Raw genomic sequence first — 22,418 nt, 5'->3', positions numbered from 1 at the left:
GATTTGGTTGTTAGGGTTGGTTGAGACTCGAATCGTTTGTTCAATTCGCAAGTAAGTAACCTTCCTTATTAATCTTCTCTCCTCCCTCCATTCCCGCTTCTATCTACCCCTCCATATTCTTAATTTAGGATTTACTTTCAGCATTATTTATTGTTCCCCCTTCCCCTGGATCCTTGATCAGAGATGCCTACAGTTGTGCCTCTCTTTGGTTAAGGCTTCCTTTTCCTTTTAGTACTTTGTTTATTGCTTTGTTATTTACTTTCTGTTATTTACTTTCTGCCTATTCATTCATCATCTTGGACCACATAACCGGAGCAAGCCTACAGTCATGCCTCTGCTTCTGGTGACGGGTGGTGTTGCATCTGCATTTTAGCTATGAACTAAATTTTACTGACTGTTTTAACATACTAACTGGTTTTACTTTTTTTCCTTTTTATTTTTAATGTTCACATTTTTTTTCCTGTCTTTTATTTATGCATTGATTGTGTTTAATTTATTTTTCGTTTCAATTCGATTGCATTAGACGTATAGATTAGGATTGTTTAGTTTAGTTAATTAGTTAACAAAAATTGAATCTTTCCACTCTCGCATTACTATTAAGAAGTTGAATTATAAGTGGCATATCTCCTTGAGATCGACCGTTAGCTATACGATACCGTGCGCTTGGGGTTACTTTTAAATTTCAAAAACAACAACAAAAGTCAAAATTCTATGGAAAGCAAAGTTGCTATTGATCAATTTCCATTAAAAAAAATCCACCCATCCTATAGAAATTAAGAAACTAGATATTTAAGTAGTAGAATAACTATTTAATCTTTGAATTCATGCTTGATTTTTTTAATTGTCTATACCAACTACTTAATGGTAATATAATGATTCAAATACTATTTAATGTAAAATTACAAAACGGGTTGTAAAACGAGCTATAACGGGTTGTGGTTCGGTTTTGGGTTGGTGTAGGCTCAGCTACCCTCAGCCCAAACATAGCCCATTAAGGTTCGGTTTGGGCTATAACGGGCCGGTGCAGTTCGGTTTTAACGGTTCAGGCTACAAATTGACACCCCTACTATCTCGCGTCCGTTGTATTGCAAGAAATGTGCATGTAAATCTTTTTTTTTATAAAGAAATATAACTTTAGTTGTGTGTTAATGGGAAGCTTTCTTTCTCCATTAAAAAAAATAATAATAGCCAACGCAGAGCTGTTCTAGTGATTGAAACCAACACTTCTTCGACTCTTGCAGTTTAATAAAACCCCTTTGTTAAAAAAAAAATAAAAATAAAAATAATAATAATAAAAAAAAGGGTAAACGAGAAATTCTTATGTTTAAAAAAAAGAAAAAGAAATAACCGATGAGGAGATACGCAATTATAGTCAGAAAGTGATTCCTCTTCCCGTCGGACGAAGTTTCGAACCCTAGCCGCTTTCACCGCAGAAGCATTCTCCTCTTCCCCTTCTCCAGTTTGCACTCTTCAAACAGTTGGTGGTTCATCTCTTTTCCATCTTCTCCGTCTCGGTGGGGTTGTGGGAAGCAGAGAAGTTAACTGAAGGTCAGTTATAGAATCTCAGAGTTAAATTCATGGAAAATTTAAGGTTTGTAATGGATCATAGCTTAATGGTGAAGCAAATACCAAAGCCAAGGCTTGTAGTGAATCTATCTCTTAAAGTTAGTTTGTTCTTCATCCACAAAAATAAAAGAGTTAGTCGTTTATCTGCTAATTATTTCACTTAAACTGCGAATACATACTGAAAGTCTACTCGTCTCCTGTTTCTTCTTCATTTTCAGCTGTGGCTTCAATCTTTTTCGTCCTTAACTATCTGTTATGTGTTTTATTGATTCTTCCATAAGAAGCTGTTAATTTACTTTTGGAATCTTGGGTATTGGGTATTCATATGCAATGGAGGTCTGGGGAATGAAGTCGAAAACAATGACAGAGAAACGTTATATCCAAAGTAGTACATAATTCACCACAGTCGGGTGGTTGTTCCAGCGAAACCGCTTCTCCATTTAAAAAAAAATAATTACAAATTTTCAATTTCCTCTCGTGCCTTAACTTTTCTTATTACCTCTTTGGGGCTTTCTGTTTATTCTTCAGAATCCTATTTGTCTGCTGTTAATTTCCCTGTAGACTTTCTGTTTTTCAATCCTATGTTGCCCTACATCTTCTGTTTTCCCTATTTGTAATTATTTTTGTTAGAATGACACTAATCTTTCATTCATGTTGATTCAACAGAAAAATGGAGTGTGATCAAGAAGTGGAGGGTGATGCACCCCAACAAATTGCAGAAAGTGCACTAGAAATGGAGCAGGAAACTCGTGAGCAAATGCTTTCTAGGCACAAGTAATTCCCTTTCCCACTCAGCGCTGTTGTCTTATTAGCTGATGAAGTATATATATTTTATATATATTATAATTTTGAGTTTTTTGGACTTTTGGAGATAAACATTTGTTTAGGATATAAATGCGTGATAACATTATTCATAAAAACATGAGTAGTAATCACTGGAAATACTGTCTAGTGTTTGCTCCACTGATAGATGGATTCTGTTTTTCAGGTTCTAGTCAATAATCAGGTTCATTCTAGGAGCTTTATTTGGGAGCAGTTCTAAAGTTGGCCCATAATGTAGATTTTTTTAATATATAATATAATTTAAATTTTTTTTTTTTCAATCTGAAATTTTATCCTAATATAAGCTAGTTAAAAGAAGGAAATCTAGTATACTTTGAAACATACTTTAACAAGGAAATAAGATGTCTAACCAACTATTATGATTTTGAATGTATTAATTGACTGAATAATATATCGTTTGCCTAAAATAAAATAAATTCTTAATATCCTACTAGACTGAAGATTCAAATAGAACCTGTTCGTCTCTAACTAGATACCCAAAATGGGTTTAGATTGGTCCAAGGTGGTGCATCTACAACAATTCTTCTGGTGTTTTTTCAAATTTTTGCTTGTAAAATGAGAGAATCAACACCATTTGGTTGGCACCTGTAAATATTGACATTGATAGATGATGATTCAATGTATCCCAGTATCAGTTGGTACAATCTGTTGACGTTTAGGGCCTAACCCCATCTTTTCAATGGGAATTTGATCTTCAGGGTTTCACAACTGAAGTTGGATCACTAATCAATTCTTTAGTCAGAACTTTGACCAGGATCATGTATGCTTCAGTTCAGCTGTTGTGTTTGATTTCTACCTCTGGCCTGCCTTCCAACAATTTATCCTAATTCACACCTTATTATGGAAGAAATTGTTCATATTGGCAAGCTCTTGAAGAACTTGTCTTTAAATTCATAAGTTCTTTCTGTACTGTATGGAACCCATCACCAAGTGAAAAGGATGGAACATACTGACCAACATCCATGATTAAGTGTGTTTGTTATGACAATGGCAGAATTGTAATTAGAGTGCGACTCTATAAAAGATGCCACTAGCATACCATGGGAGTTCAAATAGAAGCAGAACAGTAGTGTGTTGGGTAGCATGTATGGCTGGGGGCATACATTTGGATTGACAGGAATATCCTTAGGTTTAGAGCCCCTCTGGCCATTCTCTGTAAGTAAAAACCAGACATATCTGTGTTGTGAGAGACAAATACCTTCTGCTTGACTGAGCAACTTCAATGCCCAAAAAGTACTTCAATTTTCCAGGATCTTCAGTTTTAAACTTCTGTTGCAAATATGTCTTCAATTGTACAATGCCATCAATATCATCCGCAAATATTGCCAGAAATATCCAATCCTTGTGAAGATATGATAAAATGCCGAGTGATCATTTTCAACCCGTGACAGATCAAGCTCTAGGATAGCAGTAGTGAATTTACCAACCAGCACCTAGGGGACTGTTTCATCCCATAGAATGAACATTTCAACTTAAGACACTAAACCTGAGGCCCCCTGAGCAACTTACCCCAAGGGGCTGCTCCATATATACCTCCTCATTTAAGTCACCATACAAGAAGGCATTCCTCATATCCAATTGATATCTGAGCCAGCAATGGGAAGCAGCAAAAGAAATCAAAATGTGCACAGAACAAAGTTCGGCAACAGGAGAAAATGTATCCGGATAATCAACCACAAAAACCTGGGTATATTCCTTGGCAACCACAGGCTTTTAACTAAGCCAGGTACCATCGTGGTTCACCTTTGCAACAAAAACCCATGTGCAACCAACCACAGTCTTACTGTGTTGTAACGGTACAAGATTCCAAGTGTGATTACTTTCCAAGTCAAAAGTTCTTCCTTCATGATTGTCATCCAGTCACAATGTGCCTTAGAAACAGATTTTGGTTAAGCTGGGTAGCAACTAGCAAGCATATTCAAAAAAAGAACGAAAAAGGCAAATGATCCAGAATATGAAACAAAATTACTCAGGGATGTTGGGTACAACTGCAAACTCCTTTGCACAAAGTGATCGTGAGATCATCATCTGAAGAGATATGACTTATGTTGCCAGAAGTAGGATTAGTAATATTAGAGGCTAAAACAAAGGAAGCATCTTTAGGGATAGTTGAAGTTGCATTAAACTAGAATCATTAGTTGGAGTATATGTGGTAGGCGCTGATGGAGGGAGGGCAGCATCAACTCTTGAACATATATGAACCGAAAGGGAGGGATAGGTAGTAGCACAGGCGGCGATGGAAGAGACAACATAGCTGGAGGCGGTTGCTGCACAGCTGAAATGGGAAGATCATCCATGCATTTAATTAGAAATAAATGAAAATCCATTGTACAATGTTGACTCAAAAAATGAAATGTCGAAAAATGAAATGTTTATTTAATGATGGACAATAACATCTATATCCTTTATGAGTGCGATAATAATCAACAAAAATACACTTCAAGGATCTAGGGTCTAATTTAGACAAGCCGGGACAATAGTCACGTATAAAACAAACACACCCAAAAATACATGGAGGGAAAGGAGACAAAGTTATAGATGGAAACAACAAAGTATAAGAAATCCTACCATTTAATGTAGAAGAAGGCGTGCAATTAATGACAAAAGATGCCATGATAAGTTGATAACAACACCTGACTAGAAAATTTGTGGTACTACGCTAAAAAATGTAGTGTAACTTCCATTGTGTATCTTTTTTTTTTTCTCTTCCTTCCATTCAGCCACTACTTTGTTTTGTTGAGTGTCGAACAGGAGGATTGATGAATCATTCCATGGGCAATACCGAAAGTATTAACAAGTGTAAACTAGTACTCTTTGGTGTTGTCACTACAATACTACATGGAATATAGATACTTTTATTAAACTGAGTTTGAATTTCATTGATAAAAGTATCGGATATTTAAAATAATTTAGAACAATTTTTCATTAAAAATAACCAAGTGACCCTGAAATGGTCATCAACAAAAGTGAAAAAAGTAACAAAGTCCCAATTTTGATGATGTGATAGGACAGGACCCCATACATCAGAGTGAACTAAATCAAATAGATTCGTAGACATGTTACTGACTTTAGAGAAGCAACTCACATGGTGGAGCTTTTGATAACTGACACTGTTGGTTGAGTTCTCCTAGGAGTTCAATTCTGTTAGAGTTTTAGTTCATGTGATTTTCTATTTCTTGTTATCCAAGTAGGGGTATTTATGTAATAGTCCTCTTTCCACCTTATTATAAATAGAGGGATTGAGATCACACTGATCCATCCAGCCATTCTATCATTAATCGATTGTCTCAACATAGTATCAAAGCTAAAGATCAATTAGGCAGAAGCAAGGAAAAAAAATCAATTCTCTCTCTCTCTCTCTCTCACAATTATGCATCCACCATCGCCGTTGCTACTACCCTCCCACAGCCCTTCCTATACTTGTAATGACTGTGGCAACCTTGCAACCTCCCATCTCTGACCTGTAACTATTCTCTTCGCTATTGCCCAACCACCTTGCCTTCTTCCATTGCAACACCAGAACCCCTGTAACTCTTTAGCAACCATCGCTAGATCTGCTTCTCCACTAGCACCCACTTGTAACTCAACCTGCAACTTCCAGCGGTGGTTGTCGTTGACCTTTTCTGTCAAAATTTCCCTATTTTTTACCCTTCCTTTCATCCCAATCATCACCTTAACCACCTGCTACCTTCATCACCTGCCCCCTAATTTTTCTGTCAATGGAAGAGGACATTGGACTTTTTTTTTTGAATCGCAAGCCTCTTGCGACCTGAAAACTAGAAACTTTTTCTTCTTCTAGCAACAAAATCCACATGGACCAGACCAGGCCAACCCTAACTGAACCATGTCTTGTTTTTCCCTTTCTAACCTACTGTTCCATTAGCCAAAAAGAAAGAAAGAAAAAGAAAAAATATATACTGATGTTCCAGGAGTCTCTTTTGTAAATTTGGATTGGATATTCTTAGGGACCTATATGTGAATTTGCATATTCTTAGGGACCTATTTGCAAATTTGCATATATTAGGGGCTTATTTATGAATTCAAATATTCTTAGGGACCTATTTGTGAATTTTCATATATTTAGGGGCTTGTTTGTGATTTCACATATCTTCAGGGGTATGTTTATGATTTTCCATAACTTCATGGCCTCTTTCATAAAAAAATGGTGTTACTTGCCCTATGCACCTTTTGAGTCATATATTTCCTAGAGTTGGTTGGGTGGTTTGGCTATTTTTATTTTATGATGTTTTAGTTGTTTTGAAGGGGTAAGACTGAAGAACTCACAACCATCGAAGGTACTACTGCCTCCATTGGCTCCAAACATTATCCCACTCTTCATCCTTTTTCAGTAAGATTTGATGGAACAAATTGTTTGATCTGGTCTTGATCTGCCAACGTGACGATTGCCAGAAGATGACTTGTTGGATGCATTATGGGTGCCACTACCAAAACTACCAACACAGGATTTTGAATGACTCTCTTGCTATGCCATTCCTTTTAAATTCCATGAATCCAAATATTGCCCATGGACATCTATTACTTGATACTGTAGCCGAAATTTTGAAGGCTACTACTGATACATATAGATAGTTGGGGAATGATGGACAGGGTTATGAGCTATGGAAGAAGCTTCATGAAACTACCCAAAAGGAACTGACTGTGGCCCATTATTATGCTGAGTTGTGATCTCTTTCTCTTTGGCAAGAATTGGATCATTATAAGGATTATCACCCTACTAATCCGAATGATGTGGCTATTTATAGGAAGCATGTCGATAAGATTTGGGTATATGTTTTTTTTTTTTTTTTTTTTTGGTAAGAGGTATATGTCTTCTTGGCGGGTTTGAATGTGGAGTATGATCAGATCAAAGTGCAAGTATATATTCGTTCTCCCTTTCCTACATTAGAATAGTCTTATGCCCTTGTTCAGTGTGAGGAAAGCCATTGATTAGCCATGCTTTATACTCCTATTGTGGAGAAATTAGCTTATAGTCTGTTAGCACTAAATCTTATTCGGCCAAGGAGATTGTCAAGTGTGAGCATTGTCACAAACCATATCATACCAATGCCAATTAGTGGAAGTTCTATGGGAAGCTTGTTGATTTTGAGCAAAAAAGGGCACAAAGAAGGGGGAAATCAAAGGCTAATCTTTCTAAGACGGTTTCCACAACACCCTTTGTAGACGTTGATTTTTCACAAGAGTTAGTTACTTTGTGATGTATTCTGTAGTCTTATACTGCTGGTACAACCTCTACTGCTGCTCCTCCACTACCTATACCAACTCTTACCTTGCTATTTCAGGTAAAACTTTTACGAGCTTCCATGTTTCTTTCGTTTCTGCTCCTTGGATCATTAATACATTAGCCACAAATCATATGACATGTTCATTCTCCTTTTTCTTATATTATTCTCCAACTTCTAAAAAAGATAAAGTTTGAAATACAATGCCTATTTTTCCATTGCTAGAAAAGGGACCATTTAGCATTCTCCATCACTTTCTTTGTCTAAAGTTTTATATGTTCCCTCTTTTTCTACTAACTTGCTCGCTATCGTAGTCTTACACCAGACTTGAATTGTAAAGTGAAAATTTTCCCATTTTACTATGTCTTCTGGGATCTGGTAACGAGGAAGGAGATTGGACGTGGTAAGCTAGACAATGAACTTTATTTGTTGGAGCCGATTGAAGGAATCTGCTTCTGCTCTAACTACATCTTCTAATCAGATCCATTTGGTAATATCGGACCTTCATCAGTGGCATCATGGGCTGGGTCACCCCTCCTCTAGGAGCTCTTAAGAAAATATTTCTTGATTTAGTTTCTTCTTGTGACAAGGATGAACTTTTTTGTGAAGCTTGCATTTTTGCAAAGCAGACTCGTTCTACTTATTTACCGTTTCTTCATAATAGAAAATCTATTCTTTTTGTGCTAATTCATACTGATGTGTGGGGCCCCTACCGACGTGTGTCTATTACTGGCCATAGGTACTTTGTTATTTTTATTGATTGTCTCTCTCATTCTACATAGATTTATCTTTTGAAACAAAAAAAATGAGATTTTTTTGATGTTTTTGTGATTTTTATAATATGATTAAAAATCAATTCAATGTCACTGTGAAGATCCTTCGCATTGACAATGGCGCAGAGTATATTGATGATGAATTTCAGAGATATCTCTAACTTTGACATAATACATCAGACCAGTTGTGTTGATACGATTGCCCAAAATGGGGTTGTTGAAAGGAAGAATCAACATCTTTTTGATATAGCTGTTCAATTATGATTGTTATGGATGTCTCTGGCCAATACTGGAGTGATGCTATACTCACTGCCTCTTACCTTATGAATGGTATGCCTAGGAGGATGCTTGGTTTTAAATGTCATAATGAGATTCTCTAAGGAGCCTCTTCTTTTGTTATTCCTAAAGGTTTTTGGATGTGTGTGTTATGCTAGAATCACAGCCCACTAGGATAAGCTGCTCCTTGTGGCATACCCTGCATATTTCTAGGGTATTCTGTTATTTAGAAAGGGTACAAATGTTATCATCCACCTTCCAGAAAAACCGTTGTGTCCATGGATGTAATTTTTAATGAGTCTTCCCCTTACTATACATCTTTCCAAGGGGAGAGTCCTAGAGGATTTGTTCTTTATACCTCTAGACCTTCTTATCACACATAAACTCCCACACACTACCACGACACAATTTAGGAGTTCAAGAAGAGTTTTCGGACCAGGGGAAGACTTCGGCATGTATACTTGAGGACTCTAATTCTCCCCCTTTGTTTTCTGAACCATATGAAGAACCTGGTTAGGGTAGGGGGAGACCACTCATGTGAGACACACTATTAAGGTTTTTCAAAACAAGATTGACCAGAATAAGGAGGTGTAGACTTATTAGAGGAAGAATTACAATCGGCCAAAGCAGGTGGAGAAAAGTAACATGGTACCACTTCAGTCCCTTACTCTAAAATCAAATTCTATTGTTCTCCCTGAGATATTTTCTTATGATCTTCCTATTGCTGTTAGAAAAGGAGTCCATAGCTAAATATGTTTCTTATGATTCTATGTTTGACTATTACCGTGGTTTTATATCCTCTCTATCATTTGTTTCTGTTCCTAAAAATTGGCAAGAAGCCTATGCTGATAAGAAATGGAAGGCAACTATAGTTGATGAAATGCAGACAATGGAGAAAAATGCTACTTGAGAGCTGGTTATACTTCCTTCAGGAAAAAAACTTGTCGGCCTTGAATGGGTTTTTGTGGTTAAACAAAATATGGATGGATCCGTTAACAGGCTGAAGGCTAGATTAGTTGCAAAGGGGTTTACCCAGACATATGAGATTGATTATCAGGAAACTTTTGCCCCTGCTGTGAAACTGAACATTGTCAAAGTTCTGTTGTCTGAAGCTGTGAACTAAGACTAAAACTTGCACCAACTAGACGTAAAGAATGCATTCCTGCATGGGGAGTTGGAGGAAGGAGTCTATATTGACATATGGTTTATTTGATGACAATATTACAGAAAAAGTTTGTCCATTGAAGAGGTTAATTTATGGGTTAAACCAGTCTCCTAGATGCTGGTTTGGATGCCTCAAGAAGGCAATGACCTCTATTGGATACAAACAAAGCATTGTTGATCATATATTGTTTGTTAAGAACTCAGGTACCAATATCACATTTTTATTGTTTATGTGGACAATATTATCAACACAACGAATGATGATAAGGAAATATAAAGGTTGAAGGACTTTCTTGGCAGAGAGTTTGAGATTAAAGTTCTAGGGAAGTTATAGTACTTCCTAAGGATTGAGGTGGCTCGATTAAAGAAGGGTATATACCTATCCCAGAGGAAGTATGTCCTAGATTTATTATCAGAAGTGGGAATATTGTGGTGTAAAGCAGTGGATACCCCCATTGAGGTTGGAGCTAAACTTAAGGAAAAAGGAGAAGCAATGGGTAAAGGAAGATATCAAAGGTTGGTAGGAAAGCTTATTTACTGGTCTCACACTGGGCCAAATATTGCTTATGCCGTGGGGATAGTGAGCTAGTTCATGCATGATCCATATTTTGCTCATATGAAGGTTGTTACCAGAATATTGTAGTATATGAAAGGAGCTCCTAGAAAAAGAATACTTTTGTCACCCACTGATAATCTCAGGGTAGAAGCACACTGATGCTGACTGGGTTGGATCTCTTGATAGGAAGTCAATTTTAGGTTATTTATTGTACCTTTGTTGGAGGTAATCTTATTACTTGGAGGAAGAAGAAAAAAATGTGATAGCTTTATCCGGTACTAAAGCTGAATATAGAGATATGGTTTGTGGAGTTTGTGAGCTACTATGGTTGAAAGACCTGCTAGAAGATATTGAGTCCAAGTTCCAAACCCTATGATGCTATATTGTGACACTGAAGCTGCCATTAGAATTGCCAATAATCCTGTACAACATGATCGAACTAAGTGCATTGACATTGACAAGTTTTTTGTCAAAGGAAAGCTAGAAGAAGGGCTCATCTGCGCATGCCTTTTGTGAGGTTTGGAGACCAAGTGGCAGATATTTTCACTAAGGGTTTGAAGGAAGGAGTTCCTTCCTATTGTAGGCAAGTTAAGCATGACTAATACCTATGCCTCAACTTAAGTGGGAGTGTTGGTTGAGTTCTCCTAGGAGTTTAATTCTATTAGAATTTTAGTCCGTGTAAATTTCTATTTCTTGTTATCCAAGTTAAGGGTATTTATGTAATAGTCTTCTTTCCACCTTATTATAAATAGAGGGCTTGAGATCACACTGATCCATCAAGCCATTCTTGTCTAAACAGACAACTCACAATTCAAACTACAGATGGACAGAGTGCAAGAATCGAGTTATTGTAGGCTTTGTAATGCTAAATGTCCCAAAGCGACGATGGACTCATGAGGAGAGAAAATATTGGAGCATACCATTGGCAAGGATTCCTCAAGAAGATACAACCTCCCTTTCTTATGCCCCCACCAATTTTCTTATTTGTCGTAAGATCTTGAAGGAAACAATAACCAGGATAAAAGGTTACTGAACAGTTTTAGGCCTCAGTAAGCTTACTAATTGGCAAGAGATTAAAAGGGAAATCTTATAAATAAAGGGCATCTGAAAGAGAGAAAGAACTACAAGGCTGAGCATTTTCTGGTGCCACTTTGGGTACAATATCTCTTATTATTTATTCATCCACAAAGGGAGGGGAGGGGACTTTGAATTAAATACCCATTGGCTAATGTAACTGTGGAATTTGACAGACGAAGAGACAAAAGATTACCTGATGCTCTAGACATATGATTAGATGCTCCTGAATCAATAAACCAGGGACCAGTGGAAGGAAAGCATGTGGTGGCATTACCTCTCTTGACAAGAGTAATTCAGAGGCTGAGAACGCTGAAATTGAGTGAACTTAGCATAGTCCTCAGCTGAAATATTAACCATTTTCTCGCCTTGCTGTATTGTAGGTGTTCCGTACTTGCTACAGAGTTTGTGAACTGTTTTTTGGCCTGGTTCCCATGAAGTTCCATGCAAAATTTTTGGATATGCCCTGGCTTTCTACAATGATGACTAGTCCGTACACCACCTCTTTCAACTGAGTTGGAGGTTGGAGTATTCCTATTCCCATAACTACCCCTTACTCTATTCCTTAGCCAGAAGCTGCCTAGGCTGAACTATTACCCATGGCTGTTGTAATTGGTGGAGGATCATGATTTTTCGCACGATAGAACATGAAGAACCTGAGAGGAAGTGTCTGCTAGATTTGGCCCCTTATCGTCAGCTAAAATATTAGACCGAGTAGGATCATATTCTTGACCAAAAACCCATTACTGCCAGCTGCCCTCACTGGACTTGCATTTGAGTCACATCAGAACTAATAGGGAATAATGGATTCAAATTCTCATACGTTTTTCTTTCATCAGCTTAAATATTGGAGTATTGGCCAACTATTTTGATTGGCATGATAAAAGTCCTCTGATAGCTCATAGACACAGGATATACGAGATTTAGATGATCTCACAAGTTTTTTACCATATGGATATTAGAAAGCTAGTCAATTGTCGGATTGTCTATACTATTGAAAAGCTGTCCAAAAATATGTGCATCCATGATCTCACTATTTGGCTTAGACTGTGTTAGGTGTTCTGATTGACCATGGCCAGTCAAGACTAAAGTAATGATGTGTTTGGTCAACTACTTGATGGGAGGAAGAGGACTTCACCTTTCCAACTACACTCTTCTCGCCAGCCATAGAAGATTTAGATTCCTTGGCCATAGAAAGTTTAATAATAAACTCTGATTATAATGAAATTACAAACGGCAGCAGTACTTCCAATTAAGACAACAGAAAAGATCTGCAAAATACATTCAGAAAAGAGCCAGCTGATATCAGAAAGGGAGTACTAGCAGCAAAATGAAAATTTCAAAATCTTCAGATAAAGGCGGCGACAAATACAAATTCTTAGCTGACAGAACCAAAAAAGGAGTAATTGATTCTAACGGAATCCTTCAATGAACAAATCTAGAAAAATATTTCTCAGAAACAAAGAATAAGTCCTAAATCAAATAGTGGGCCAGAAGTTGCAACTCATAAAGAAATCAGCAAAAGATATGGTTCCTCATTCAATCCATGAACCACTCTCTAAAACATAGCAAAATTTCTCAGCCCAGGCTCACCCATTTAAGGCCCTCCAAAACAGCTTTGGGAGCTTTCCACCTATAAGGCTGCGTTTGTTTGCTGGAATAAAGGTGGGGTGGGAAAATTCTTGAAAAGAGTGTAGAGTTTTTACTTTTCCCTTAAATCCCAAAATGGTAGATTGTTTGGTTGCTTGGGGTGGAAAAGTGAGAGACAAGTTTCCTTGAATCAAGGAAACTTGTCTGCTGATGTGGCAGCCCAACTTTCCTACCCCAAGCCATTTTAAAACCCTACATATTTGGTGGGACTTTGTGGGAAAGTTGGGAAAAGTAAAAAGTGGGACCCACCAATATCACTTATCCACAAAACCCTTTCCTTTCCTTTCCTTCTCCCTCACCCCATTACACTTGGGACCCACATGTTTTTTTTTTCCCACCCATTTTTTCCCACCCCACCTTTGAAAACAAACGCAGCCTAAAAGAAATAGGTAATAGGAGGGAGTTCAGTTAATTGAACCTTTGGTAGTCCCTATTAGGCTGGCTCTGATACCATGTTATTAGAAAACTGAAACAGTGAACTGAAGAAAGAAGAAGAGAGAGTCTGAGAACCGGGGAGAGCTTTTCTTGTTAGATGGAAAGCACTCCCAAGTATCTTATTTATAGCAATTGAGCAATAGTGGAAGAGTTTCACTTAAACTAGAAAGTAATTAAAAAAAAAAAAAAAAAAAAATAATAATAATAATAATGAAAAAATAAGAGAGAGGAAAGGAAAAGATGATGTAAACTTAATTTTAGGGTTAGCGTTTCTGGGATGAATTCCCTAAAATATAGGTTTGCCCAGAATCTTCTAGCAACTAATTCTACAATTCTATGGGTTGATCTAAAGTACTAGGAATATTATCGTAGGGTTGATGGGAAAGAAGAATGGAATAACTTGGTTCAATATGGTAGGGTTGGACTTATCTCAATTTGATATGGGATGAGAAGGGTTTCTATCAAACTTAGCTTGGGATGGTTAGGGAAGATTGTGGGAAGGATTCCCAGGATGAAACAAAAGATGGGAGGTTTCTAGGAAACCTTGCTAGAAACCTTGCTTGGGTATGGGAGAGTTTTAGGGAATTTCTTGGTAGGGATTGAAAATCTTGCAAGAGGAGTCATGGATTATAGATGTTGGATTCTTTCTCTCTCCTTCCTTCTTCTCTCTTTTTCTTTTTTTTTCCCCCTGAAATTTCAGAACTGCCACAAGATTCAACTTATCAAAAAAAAAAAACACAGAAAGGAGGGAGGGCTGCTGCAAGAAAGACAAGAAGGGGGAAGGGCTTTCTTGCTGCCGCAAAGGGGAAGGGGGGTTGGGAAAGGGCTGCAACGTAGGGGAGGTGTTGGGGTAGTACTTGGATGGAAGGAAGGGACTGGGGAGGGGGTTCTTGGTTGCTGTACTTGTTAGTTGGAATGAAGGTGCTGTGATTGTTAGGCTGCTGCTGGCCTTTATTGAATGCTGTAAGAGGATGCAAGAACCTTGAAGAATTTAAAGAAGATGACTCAAAAAATCCACCATGGCCCTTCCATGAAGACCAAGACTTCATTCCCTTTCAGATCCTTTATTCACTCCAGACTGATTTTTACCATGATAGAATGGCTTATATATAGCCTTACATCAAGAAAGAAATAATCCAACTCTAATTGGGAGATTCTATTTGGACTCAACTAAGATTTATAAAAACCAACTTAACTAGGGTTTCCTTCATAAGTCAGGATACCCTTTACAACTAAATGTTAACCACATACTTCTTGAAATAGAAGACCCAGTTATCTACAAGAGTCCTACTTAAAAGAAAGACTCCTTAGGACTCAAAGAACTCAACTACCAACTCAAACCAAGACTTCAAAACATGACTGTACTCTAAAAATTAACACTGGCAGCAAAATAGGGCTAGAAAATGACCAAAAGGCCCTTTTTAGGGTTCAAGCTGCCCTAGGTGTGCCACCTTCGAGTGGCCTTGGGGCCCACAGCAGGGTTTTGGCCTAGGGATTGCCCTTGAATCCCCTTAGGAATTAGCTTCTGATGTGGATCCCAATGGGCAGTCTCCCATTTTCCTTTTCCCTTTTGCCCTTTACACTTTTGACACTTTTAATTCATCTACTTGATGGAACAATATTTATAGGAATAAATGAATGTAGGAATAATTACGGAAGAATATGAATTTAGTACCCCTTAAGCGATTCTGAGCTGAGCAGCACCTGTAAGTGGTGACTTTTGAGTATAAGAAACGAAGAAGAGCTTTTGGGAGAGAATGAATAATCAGACCTTTCAGTTGCTACTATATTGTCCTCCAACCTGCAAGTGACTAAGATTTTCAGTGGATCATCCATACAACTGTCTATTTACTCATTTTTCTATCTTATTGATCCTTATTTGGACTTAGAATGCACAATCCTACTTAGCATTTTAATATGGTTTTGATAGGTTGTATGATGCCACATTATATTAGGATTCTTATTATTGTTCTCAATTTTGTTTCATTTATACATTAGTGCTTCTAAAAGTGAATTTTCACAATGACTGGTTTTCACAGGAAGGAGATTTCCCAATTACAGCACAAGGAAATTGGTTTAAAAAAGGCAGCTGCAAAAGGCAGCAAAGCAGAACAGAAAGCCAAGAAGAAGCAGGTGGAGGATGAGATTTCTCAGCTTTCATCAAAACTCAAAGAAAAACAGTCACGGGAACTTGCTTCATTTGGCTACAGTAACAGCAATGGAAAGGAGAAGGATAATCTTGACACTTTAGTTCAGGCTATAGCTGGTGTTTCCGTTGCCACACAGGCTGAGACATCAAAGCCAAGCAGAAGTTTGAAGAGGAGAGAGAAAAGAGCACAGCAAGAAGCAGAAAGAGAGCAAAGAATACAGGATGAGCAGAGTAACTTGGTTAGTGACCGTATGATTGAAAATGAGAGTCTGGAGAGAAAACTTGAGCCCCTAGGGTTGAAGGTTAAAGAAATAAAACCAGATGGCCATTGTTTATATCGTGCCGTAGAGGATCAACTGGCATTCTTATCGGGAGGTTCTCCCTATAGTAGTTATCAGAGACTCCGAGAAATGGTGGCCTCATATATGAGGGAGCATGCATCTGATTTCATCCCATTTTTCCTGTCGGATAATAAGATAGAAGCGGATTCTGAAGATAATGTTTTAGGGCTATTTGAGAAGTATTGTCAGGAAGTGGAATCTACAGCAGCATGGGGAGGACAACTAGAACTTGGTGCTTTGACACATTGCCTGAGAAAACATATCATGATATTTTCAGGTTCCTTTCCGGATGTGGAGATGGGAAAGGAGTACAAGTCTCATGATAGCAATGGTTTGACAAATCCCAGTATCATGCTATCATATCATAGGCATGCATTTGGGCTTGGTGAGCACTACAACTCTGTCATTCCTAATGTCACAAGGTAGTACTGAATAGTGTCAGGTGCACCTCTGCAATTGGATTTCCCCCCAATTTGTTTATATTATGGGTTAAGTTCCCCACACGGGTGGCTGACCCTATAATGTTATTCACATCCCTTGCTCATCTGCAAGGAATACTCTATATTTCAGCCAGTCAGGGATGACAAACTTTTGAGAAGTATTTTGTTATTATTTGGGTTTTAATTGGATCTTTTACTTTGAACCTTTAAAGTATAAGGGTTTTTGTTTTCAAGAGAACCCGAAGGGTTTAAATGTTTGTATCGTTGGATATGTTGTTAACTTTCGAATATGTAACCCAGTGTTGGTTCGGTATTTTGGCAAAGACGACACTTATGAAGTTTTAGAGTTCAAGTATCCGGGGGACCTATAACGCATCTTTCATGCAGGGGGCGGGGGGTTGCGTCAAGGGGTACGGACACCTCAGAATCATGAACGAACTTTTAATGAGTCACTAGACTAGCTGTTTGGCTTAGCTCCTCTCCTTGGTGGACTTGTGTTCTTTCCCTGCCTTGGCGTCGGCATGAATAATTTCATTTTCTACCAAAAATAGTGACTAAATTAATTGTGTTTCGACTTCATAATTTTACGACAAAATAGATATCAAACATACAACTATAAGGGACTCTTAATACTGTTAGAGCTGAGGGGACCAACAGTAATTTCATAAAGAGGAGAGTCCTTTTAATAATTAAGGAGTGTACATGGGGGTAACAGTAATTTTATGGAAAAGACTATTTACAGAACATGTTTGATAAAGCTGTAATAGAATGAATGTTCCTATTATGAAAAAAAAAAAAGTTTAAATCATGCCCAACGTACATAATATGGATGAAAATTAAAAAAAAAGGATTAGAATATTGTTGATTTTTACAAGAAAGGGGTCAAGCACCAAAAACAAGAAAACGAGGCTTTCTTGTGGTGCCCTTTGACTCTTTCCCTGGTTATTGGCTAACATACCTAGGGCTTGTCTAGCAGTGTTTGGCTAGGTTTACCCTGTTATATCAGACCCGATTCAGAAAGGTATTGAGACTGAGTAACCAGTGGCAACAATGGGGATTTGTGGGCGCTCAAGATTGGTAACCAACTCGTGAAAGGACATGAATCACATTTGTGGGGGCCATTAATTGGCAGGGTTGCAGTAGTAGACATAGGATACACTGACTCTAGTGAGAAGGATACTGGAAAGGATCGCGAGAGGCGAGGAATGAAAGTATTTAACTCTGAGTTGATATAACTAAGTAGAAGACTTGTATTGGGCTAAGTTTAACCTTGACATGCGCCAATACTCAGACCAATTGTGATGTGAGAGAGCGGTGTCCTAAACCCCAGCCATGGAATGTCTGAGAGGGATGTAAGACCCAATTACCATCGGAGAACCTAAGATACCGAGATGGTTGAGGGAGAGTGATTTGAGACCTACCCAGAGGAGTATGGTGCTATGACTTAAAGCATGTTTGCCACTAGAGACCAGCATACATAGAGTTAGAGTCTTACATGCATGTCTGTTTCATATCACCTTGCATCCTTTATGTTTTGCTATCATGCTTTATTGTGTATTGTGGAATAAACTGCCTTGCTGCCTTTTTGCAAACTTCTTTGTTAGATCTATTTGCAGGTGTTGATGATTATGATGGATCATCATATGAGATTGCCCCGGATGATTTATACTACACCCAAGGTGCTGGCTACAATGACTACGATTGTGAAGACTATCATGGTGACGGAGGAGCATATTAGGATTAGTCGTACTCATGTGCTAGTACAACGTTATTTGGATATAGAGACCTTTACTTTTAGAAGTGTTCTCTATAGATTTGAAGAAACATTTGTTTAGATTAGTTTACTTCTTTCTTTCCATTTTGGGAATCAGTTGTAATCTTCTTTTAGTTTTGATCTACTTTTTCGCTGTTATTGTTGAGTGATTTTCCGCTATACTCTATATTTGATTTATTCTATTGGTATCATTTTTCCGCACTCTGATTATATTGTATATTCTATTGAATCTTATCTTGATCTCTTAGTTAATATAGTTAACATTGATTTTAGTCTTGTTCTTGATTATATTATTGTAAATGTGGGAGGTTGATTTCCTTGATATTGATATGATATTTGGGGCTGTGGATCACACACTCGGGTATGCCAGATAGGGTACCGGCTGGGTGGATGTGACAAAGTGTTATCAAAGCCCACAGTTCATGGACAATCGTAACCACATGAAACAATAATGGAATATTCCTGAGTCATAGATCCAGAAATGACTAAAACTTTCTTAGAAGTGAATAATAGAGAACTTTTGACTAGAACATAAATAATGAACATAATATGTTTGTTGAATAATGCACAATAATTATGATTGAACAAACATAACTTAATGCAATAAAGGAAATGCATAATGCACAATAAAAAAGTGAAACAAAATGAAACTTCATTAATTTCTAGGAAGTTTTTACAAAAGAGTTACATCAAAGATTACATCAAAGAAAGCATAAAAGGAAATCCTAGTACAATTTATCTAGGAGACTGTCTCTAACATCCTCCACAACCTGTGTAAGCTGAGCCTCCATCCTCTCCTGTCTGACCTTTATCCTCTCCAAAATGGAAGTCATAATTAAGCATCCGAGCATATAAATCTGGTGCCTCAGGAGCTGTATGTGAAAGACCCCCAACCTCGAAGTGTGGTGATGCAGGAATCTCATCATGACATGGAATAGCCTCACATCTCCGCATCCTTTCCTGCCTGGTCATCACTATCTGGACCGGCATCCTCTTCATCCTCTGCAGCTTGATCATCCTCAGACTCATCCTCATCATCATCCTCGCCCTTGGACCTCACAACATGACTAAGCTGCATCTGTCCGATGGTCTTGGCCCCAATGTCATAACCCAACTCTCGGGTACCATCTCCGTGTTCTCCAAGCTCACCCCAAAGTGCCTGAAGACAAGTGTCAAAAGTCAACTAAAGCAAAGGTTCAGCACTATCATGATGTTCTGGACGATGTAGGACAAGTCGATCTGGAATCCCATGTAGATACGGTAGATCACTAAGGCCTCCATCATTGACTCCCTATGATGATGTCCAGCTTTCGATATGATGTTTTGGCTTACGATGCGACTGATGACTCTAGCAGAAGGGGTCATCCTAGCACTGGTCCACGGACTGTAACACCTCATGTCGTCCCAGAGTGTGGAATAGATCTTGTGAAGCTCGTAGAAGGAATGAGTCTACCTTGGCACCCATAGGTATCCATCTACACTCACTTGGATAGTATGGTACCTGAAAAATGTGTGCCAGTAACTCCGTGGTGAATCTGATCCAAGTGTCTTGGATACGACTCTCAATGACTAGCTAAAGAGAACCCATATCTCTGCCCTCGCGGAAGTAAAACATGTTGTTGAAGAATAATCTCACTTAATCTAGATAGACCAATAGATCCTCAGTGAAAAGATGTGTCCACTGCATCGTGTCGAATCTCTAACGGATCCGAAATGTCATAAGCTGTCGTAATCATAATATGCAGCTGTACTCTATACGACAATGCTCGAAGTGTGCCTCATACAAGAACTCTGCCTGTGGTGTGATGAATAGATCTCAACGGATGACCTCATCCCACGGCTCTAGGAGTGGTGCCTGACCTCCACCCTTGCCTCTCCTACCACATAAGCATCGACCACGTGGTGGCATGATGTTTGTATCTATTGAGAAGACAAAGGAAGTTGGAGTTAGTGTTTTGGCAATTTAGCAAGAAGGGCGTTATCGTAATTTTTTTTGAAAATTTTTGATTTTGGCGAAATTATGATTTGATCATACTATCATGTGCATAATACTTGGAATAACATGTTAGGATGCTTTGTTTGAGAAAAATCCCTTTAAAACTTGGTCTACAAGAGAAATTCAGCAATGAAAGAAAGGGGATTTTCGCTTTAGGTCAAAATTTGGATTTTTGGAATTGTGAAATTGGTTCAATTGAATTGCATGCACACCTCTACCATATCATTTCAGTCATGTAGAAAGTGATTTGGTATCAAAATTTTTTGTGGATTGAAAATGGGATAAGTTTTTCAAAAAGGGGATTTTTGTAGTGTGAATAGTGAAAAGTGAGCATGAAATTGATAGAACTTGTTGTAGAAGTATGACATTGTGTAAAAATTACTTGGAGCATGTTTCTAAGTGTTCCAAGATATGATTTCTAACTATTAAAACAAGTATTTTATGGTTTTGAAAGAATGCATGTCAAGATTGGAAGCTTTTGAGAAAGGGAATAGTGTATATGTCACATCTTCCCAGCCGGTACCCTAACTGGCATACCCGAGAGTGTGATCCACAGCCCCGAAGATCAGGTATCGAGTAATCAACCTCCCACATAAACAATAACATAATCATGAACAATAATAATCGATGTGCAACAGATAAACCAAAGATCCAAATAAAGAAAGAGTAAATCGTATATATAATCAGAGTACGATTTATAATCAAAGTGTCTAAATCAATAAAGTAAAGTGAGGCGAAATCCCACTCTACAACCAGCGGAAATGTAGTTCTAAAAGAGAAAGACAGAATGAAATCTAATCCCAATAGCAGGTACAATAGGTAACTAAATTGTTCTCAATCTTATAGACAACGTCTCTATAAGTATAAATCTCATAAATGGCACAAGGGCGCTTCCACTCTATGGTCGGACTAAGCATCGTACGGAGCATAACCACCCACAGAATCTTCAGTGTAATTGTCGTAACCGCAATCACTTTCCTGGAGATATGTCTCTTCTCCTTGCGCTTCTTCATACGAGCAGTCATGATACTCAGAACCTGTAGAGTAATCTAACAAAACATTGAACAAAAGGAATGAGTTTCAAAGAAACTCAGTAAGGCAGTTAAACCATGACAACAGATATAACAGGATTTCAAACAGAGTAATGCTATATGGTATGAAGCACATGATGCATTATGATTCTAACTCTATGTATGCTGGTCTCTATTGGCAGACATACTTTAAGTCATAGCACCGTACTTCTTTAGGAAAGTCTCATTCACTCATCATCAGTTGGTAATGGGTCCTTCATCCCTCAGGATATTCCATGGCTGGGGGTATAGGTCACCACTATCTCACATCACCATTGGTCTAAGTACCGGCGCATGTCAGGGTCAAAGCCTAACCAAATGCAAGTCTCCTACTCAGTTACATCAAGTCAGATCCAGATACGTCCATTCCTCGCCCCTGGCGATCCTTTCCGGTATCCTTCACACTAGAGTCCTCATAGTCCCTGACTACGGACTCATCAACCCTATAGGTCATCCACATATGGTAAATGGGAAGCTCTCACGTCCTCTCACGGGTTGGTTACCGGTCTTAAGCGCCCGTGAGCCCAAGTTTATCCATATGCAACCCTACCTATAAATGGCCCCCACAATGTGATTCCTGTTCTCTCACGGGTTGGTTACCGGTCTTGAGTGCCCATGAATCCCCATTGCTACCACGGGTCGTTCGGTCTCAATACCCCTCCGATTAGGGTCTGACATAATGGGACATCCTAGCCAAACACTACTAGACAGTCCTAATATGTCATCCAACAGTTTAGGAAGGTGTCCAAAGGGCCTCTCCGGAAACATCCCATAATATTCCCGTAGTAGTCCTAGGACAGAAGTGTCAAGAGGACACCTCTCCTTCCCAAACCATACTTAAGCATACACAAGCATCAATCCATAACCTCACATATATGGTAACTTCATATATGGAAAGAAATCAATAATAACATTCAACTTGTATATAACTGGTAAGTAAATCATACATGAGTCAATTTAATATAAACAAGTAATGCTACTGATATCAAGACAATACAACAGTAGTATAACATTGTAAGAATCTAATTAAAGAAATAAACTAACAAGATTCAATATAGAAAATATACAATT

General features: G+C 38.2%; 1 protein-coding gene across 1 annotated transcript; it reads left to right on the top strand.

Annotated features, from left to right (window-relative positions):
* Positions 1-1,345: 1,345 nt before the first annotated feature.
* On the top strand, positions 1,346-16,854 carry LOC149024400 (Cysteine proteinases superfamily protein). The gene is made up of 3 exons (XM_089144654.1): positions 1,346-1,548; positions 2,233-2,340; positions 15,617-16,854. The coding sequence occupies exons 2-3, from the start codon at positions 2,237-2,239 to the stop codon at positions 16,491-16,493; spliced, it is 981 nt and encodes a 326-aa protein (XP_089000780.1). The 5' UTR covers positions 1,346-1,548; positions 2,233-2,236; the 3' UTR covers positions 16,494-16,854.
* Positions 16,855-22,418: the final 5,564 nt, after the last annotated feature.

The sequence above is a fragment of the Hakea prostrata genome, chromosome 2 (genome assembly GCF_041222555.1).
Source record: "Hakea prostrata isolate BN-2017 chromosome 2, UWA_Hpros_2, whole genome shotgun sequence".
NCBI classification, from domain to species: Eukaryota; Viridiplantae; Streptophyta; class Magnoliopsida; order Proteales; family Proteaceae; genus Hakea; species Hakea prostrata.
Note: the sequence above shows the minus strand (reverse complement) of the source record. Positions and strands in the feature narration are given on the sequence as shown.

What these genes read in the sequence shown, in the direction of transcription:
- LOC149024400 (XM_089144654.1), top strand. Translation starts at nt 2,237, where the DNA reads ATGGAGTGTGATCAAGAAGTGGAGGGTGATGCACCCCAACAAATTGCA. An exon ending in CAAATGCTTTCTAGGCACAA is followed by an intron (nt 2,341 to 15,616) that starts GTAATTCCCTTT and finishes TGGTTTTCACAG; the next exon opens with GAAGGAGATTTCCCAATTAC.